This window comes from Oryza brachyantha, chromosome 10, assembly GCF_000231095.2.
Source record: "Oryza brachyantha chromosome 10, ObraRS2, whole genome shotgun sequence".
Classification (NCBI taxonomy): Eukaryota; Viridiplantae; Streptophyta; class Magnoliopsida; order Poales; family Poaceae; genus Oryza; species Oryza brachyantha.
In genome coordinates, this window is record NC_023172.2 from 8,489,636 (window position 1) to 8,495,801 (window position 6,166).

At 38.7% G+C, this 6,166-nt stretch overlaps 1 protein-coding gene across 1 annotated transcript; it reads right to left on the reverse strand.

The window, feature by feature from the left end:
• Positions 1 to 1,264: 1,264 nt before the first annotated feature.
• LOC107305138 lies at positions 1,265 to 3,698 on the reverse strand. The gene is made up of 3 exons (XM_015841797.2): positions 3,472 to 3,698; positions 2,395 to 3,017; positions 1,265 to 1,480 (listed from the first exon to the last, which is right to left on the reverse strand). Exons 1-3 carry the CDS (start codon positions 3,507 to 3,509, stop codon positions 1,365 to 1,367), a joined length of 777 nt encoding a protein of 258 aa, XP_015697283.1. The 5' UTR covers positions 3,510 to 3,698; the 3' UTR covers positions 1,265 to 1,364.
• Between the last annotated feature and the right edge of the window lie 2,468 nt (positions 3,699 to 6,166).

Here is a 6,166-nt window from a genome sequence, read left to right on the forward strand (position 1 = left end):
TTACTCAATTATTTATGGTCAGAATTATAGTTCTTTTATATTTATGACCCATTTTTCACTACTGATTATAACTAGGGATTATTGAAGAATATGAAAGCCTATTGTGCTGACTAGACGTCCAATGCTTGGGTGTCGACTTTTTCTGCTTTTTATGTTCTAATGTTTGGGCTCAACTAGGAAAAGATGCATGCTAAAAGGTCTCAAATTTCAGTGATACAACCAACCTTTTTACATACTGTAGTTACAGAAAGCTGAATATGATCTGTTCCTGCAATAGATGACGGCTAACTCTGCATGTAACCTAAAGCCTTATTCTTCTATGAAGCATGCTAAACATGTTACACGTCAGCTACTACCAACCCATTAACATGAACACACAAGGGGAAAGGATATAGGATATACTGTACAATAAGTTTGGCATTTGCATACAGTACAAACTGACATTCATTTGTATCTGGGCAAACACTACACACACTACATCTTCAATTACTGTTCCGTGTATTGAGTATGATATGGCTTCAGTAGAGCATGCAATTTTTGCCTTCAGTTATAGTGAAGTGTATGCATGAATGCATCATGTAGCAAGGCTTTCTTCAAAATCTATCTAGGAGTTGGCAATGGAGTTACAGCACGCACAAGCAGGCAAGAATAAGACCCCAAAACAGTTTTATGCATGGAAAAATTAGATTCTACTACCAGGTGTAGCTACTCCCTTTATGTATGTGCAGACCATCTCCATCTGTAACAAAAGACAGGCTTCACAAATGGATTACAACAGTGATTGCAATCATGTAACATTTGGTCATACAAATTTCCACATATGACATAAATATTAGCTATGGATGCAATTGCGTTATCAATATTACTCCTTTCATTCATAAGCACGGGCGGATCAACGTGGGGCTGTAGGGGGCTCCCTCATAGAAAATAGGGGAGAGGGGAGGGGAAAGAAGGGGGCTAGAGGAAGAAGAGGATAACCCATCCCGAGCCTTTAGATCCTAGATCCACTACTGTTTGTAAGACTTTCTGTCTTTATCTAGATTCATCAATTGATTAATGTATATGGTTTGTATATGTATCTAGATTTGTTTACATCTATATAAACCAAGATAAGGCTAGAAAGTCTTATATTATGCGACAAACGGAGTAAATATTATTACTGCCTCCATTTTATATTCTAAGACTTTCTAGCCTTGTCTAAATTCATCAATTGATGAATGTATATAATTTATATGTATATCTAGATTTATTAGCATCCATATAAATTTAGACAAGACTAGAAAGTCTTACATTATAAAACAGAGGGAGTAGAAGATAAGCCCTGTCAACAATGACAGTCATCTTATCAAGATAAGATCAAAAATTTAATCAAAGATACCCTCCGTACATGAGCAATGAAAGCTTTCATTGCCAAAGATGAATTTGTCCCGGCTAGGGTGTACAAGGCAAAACCAATCGCTCATACAGCTCGCACAATACCCTTTAAAAAAACAAATTAATATAAAGTGATCATCAGGACATTATCAGAGAATATGAGAATCAAGTGATCAAACAACGCCAACATAATCCAAGTAGTGAAATAAGACATTGCAAGATTTGCTGGAAAACTACCATTGGATATCTTCGGACAAAATAGCTTCCAGATGAGATAATAGTGTAGTACTGCACTACTCTAATGTGGACTTGGTATCAGAAGCAATTTTCAAAAGGCCGACAACTAAAATAGATTATGCTAGAGAACAATACAAGTTAATCCAAAGTGCAATAATAGATTAAACATATAAGGTATAATCCCCATATAAGTGATGTATAAATCGTTATGGAACTCTCCATACTTTTGCTTGATTACTGTGTATCCAGAAGAATAGGCCTAATTATACGGTAATATCCACTCGGATTTATTGAAAATTAGAATTGTGTCCAAATAATTAGCCCACCTCACTCTTCCTGTTTATTTCAAACTTATCCTTCAACAATTTTCAAGTGTAAATTCCTTGACACTGTGGTCAATACATGATGTATTAAAAGATTATACAAATCTACTAATATGTTCCCAGTTTACTTCAGACCTCAAACGAGTGGTAGAGAACTAAAACTAAAACTGCATGTCCCATCCAAATGAAGCATGCAGGCATTTAAGCACAGGTATTACATGACAGCACATGAAACTGGAATTGAGTCCAATCATCAAATGTGATAAGTAAATATTCCCTCTGTTTTATATTATAAGACTTTCTCACATTGTATAGATACATATACAAAACATATGCATTGATATATGTATGAATCTAGTATAATATAGAACGGAGGGATAAGTCATTTGATCATAAAAGACTGCAACAAAACGCCCATATATTCGAATAAAAGTAAGCAGAGAAGAAACCATAGCCATACCAATTTCGCCCGTTTCGATGGAGCACCATGAGTGAACCTGGTCCTCGCACTTAGCATCTTCGCTCGTCTCGGCGAAGAAGAACCCGAACCCGCTGCTCGGGGAGTACGCGGTGAAATTGTAATGGCAGTAGGACGCTCCAATCTCAGCGACGGTGCCATTGGCAGAGATCTCCCAGAGCTCGTAGTTTCTTCCCGGGTGCTTCCTGTTGATGGCGTCCACGGCCATCTGGACATTCTTGGCGTGCCTACTGTCCTCCTCAGCATTGTGATGAAGCTGCTTCCTACGCGGCGGCGGCGGCGCCTTCCCGGCGCCGAACCTCTCTCGCCACCGCATCCTCACTCGCTCCATCCGCTGCCGGAGCTGGACCGCCTCGCCCTCCCGGTGACGGCGGCGGGCCTCCTCCTTGTCTTGCTCGCTCCAGAGCGGCTTGCTGGATCCCCGGGATGTGGGGAATTCGCCCTCTGGGATGGTGGTCTCGTGGCCGAATCGCCAGCCGTGCACGTTGGTGTCGTAGCCTTTGTTCCTCCCTTCCTTCTCCCACGTGGCCTGGTGCTCGATGAAGAACTTGCTCTTGCCTTGGCACTCCCTGATTGGGCCAGCTCTGCTAGCACGCGCATGGATCCTGCAAATCGCCACAGGATCACAACTTGTTACCACCAGATTATGTTTAATCGGTAAAACAAAAAATATGTCTTCAATCGTACTGTTTCGCAGATTTGTCCATGAGTACATATTTCATAAACACAGATGGACCACATCTCGTATACTCGGAGACCTATTTTTACAAACACTAAATGTTTCACCAAATGTTTGGAGAACCATTTTTGCAAAGCATTTGGATGCACTAATGTATTATCTAGAAAAGGGTTGGGGAATTGAACAGCGCGTGCGTGCATTGCACAACGCAACCTGCCTTTGATCTAATCTTAATCAAGTGGTAAAGTAAGAAGAATGCATCCAAAGTGGGGGGATTCGGTGATAGACGAAATCCCGACGCCTCTAATTTACCAGCTAATTTTGCGGCGCGCTGCTATCTATCCTGAGAAGGCGGAAGGCGCGAGCGGTCGAGGGGTTACCGAGGGTTGGGGGGCACGGTGGACGGCGGCGACGACATCGGCGTCGGAGCTGCGTGCGATCGACCTCAACGCTACCGGGATGCGCGCGGAGTGCTGGTGCTGCGCGGTAGCTTCGTTCGTGCGTGCGACCTCGAGGAGAGGATGCTTGGGGGAAGATTTCGTCCGGCCGGAGCCGCCGCGCAAGGGTTTTTTATGTGGGCGGCGCGTCGCCGCCGCGCCTGAGCACGACGACGAATCGAAGAAGGATTCCGGCGGAATACGAAACGGAAAGTGGGCCTGATGGGCTTTATGGGCCTAATACGTGCGCAACATTTTTTATGCCCTTTTCTGTCAAACGCTTTATTATTTATTATAATAGATTGAAAGCTATCTAAAATTTGAATTCTTGAAAGTTGATTTTTGGATATGTCTGGAATATTTGTATAAAATCTATACTCATCTTTGAGTAATTTTCAGTTTCGAGTAAAATGTCTGTAATAGAATTTTTCAACTGAAAGTTCCATTTCAAATTTGTTTTACAAAAAAGTGCATGCAAATGACGTAGAGGTTAGAGCATCTCCAGCAGCACATACATCCCATCCTCCATCTTGAAAATAGAGAATAAAGAGTAAAAATTGAGCTCCAATAGAACATTCATCTCATCCTTTATTTTTTGATGTCATCCATATTAGGAGAGGAAAACTTCATATTTAGATGTTCTCTCTATGCTCTAAAGGGATATGGAGGATGTTATATATGGATGATCAGCTAGAGTCCAAAAAGATATGAATGATAAACTGTTTTTGATAAACATCCAAATGAAGATGCAGAAAATTAAATTTAGATGAGTTGCTGGGATACCCTAGGACCATTTTTACCGAGAGCAGGGGCACCCGATTCAAACGGTCTTCAGCGTGATAATGAAGTGATTATTAGGCCATTAAGATTCTTAATGAACGTTTTCTTTTTATTAAATAAAATGGCATATCAATGTTTTTCATTATATGGCAAGAAATTAATAAAGATAGATGAAATGGCTTTGATCTACATAAAATTCAGTATCTGGTATATATTGTCTATGAAGCAACAAATAAAATACTGGACTGTTTTAACCATCAATTAAATATTTTATAGCACTTTTGCAATGAGTTCCTTGAGAACCGCAGCAAGCGAATCCTATATCAAATGCCGTGCCTCATTACAATGCATCATCCAACAGGAAGGGAAGATATTCCAACCAATCACTCATGTCTTTCACACTACAAGATACAGATTTATCCTTACAATAGTTGTAAATTTTCCAACAAAAAGATTATCCACATATTAATCAGTGCACATTATTTTTTAAAAAAAATGAAGAACAAAATACAGTTTACAAACTCACTGTTATACACAACAATTTAGACCTGAGAATAAATGAAGGAAGAAAAATATAAATAAAATATGCAGCACTTGATCAAGATTGAGGAGAGCAACTGGGTGAATGTTTGGCTTTTCTGGGAGAAAATAAATGTTATATTTGTAAATTGGAAAATAATTTATAAATTAAATTTTAATATATGTGTTTGGAACGACCTGAATGTCAGTTCCAAAAAATAAACTACGGTGAAAAAATTCTAAAATTTGCTTCAAATTTAAGGCTAAAAATTTAAATTTTAGCTTATAATCATAAATAGAAGCGAAAAGATAAAAGCCGGAAATCAGCATCCACGGTGAAGAACAAAGCAGCACCGTCTTCCCGTTACGACCTCATCCGTGCAAACAACTCCACTGCAAGCAATGGGACAATGCATCCACTGCCAGCCCTGCAGAAGGCGGTGTGACCGTCCCCAAAGTCTCGGAAGGTGGATGATGGATGACAAAAATTTGCCTCCATATAGTTTCAGGTTTCAGTAGCAGTAACATAGCAAGATTGCTAACTGCGAATGATCTAATTTGGAATTTAGATGGTATCGTAGAAACTCCTTACGCCAATTATTTATATAACTAGAAAAAATGCTCACGTGTTGCATTCGGCCTTAATTTTAATTGTGCAAACTAAAAAAATTTTAAAAATTAGTTTTGAAAATAAATCATATGTCAAGTCAGAAATAGTAAATTCTGGTCAGTATACAATATTTAGGAAGTGTGCGTTGCATCGGAAAGTTTATATTTGAGAATAGTAAATTGTGTTCAATATCATAAATAAAATAAATAAGATGCATAGATTTTTTATAACAAATAACGATAGAGACTCAGGTAACCCGGTTACACCATTTTTAACCAAGTTCTCTGGTCCTACCCCTCTGAGTTTTTATTTGATGTAAATATTCAATTTTAAATGGTACACAATGACCGCTACTCAGAACTTTTTAATTTCTAATTTTTTTTATCCCTCTCCTTATTTTGGCTTTCTTTTTTCTTTTCTCTATTTTTTCCCTTTTTATTCTCTGTGCGAGCCCTTCTTCTACCCCATCCAAGCCTTATATGCCGTGCAATTCTTAAACGGTGGACCGAAAACCAAATTAAATGTGAATTTCGTTTCCTACTCAGGTTAAGCATCTGCTTAGTTTTTGGTGAAACATCTGCTTAGTTTTTATTACAAAAGATAGAAATAAGGTTCTAGCGCTATTGAGATTCTATATTTAATGTTGATTGTATTTCTACTTAAGTTATTTTTTAAAAATTAATTTACTGTAAATTGCAAACGTGGAGGGAGTGATTTTGTCAGGACATC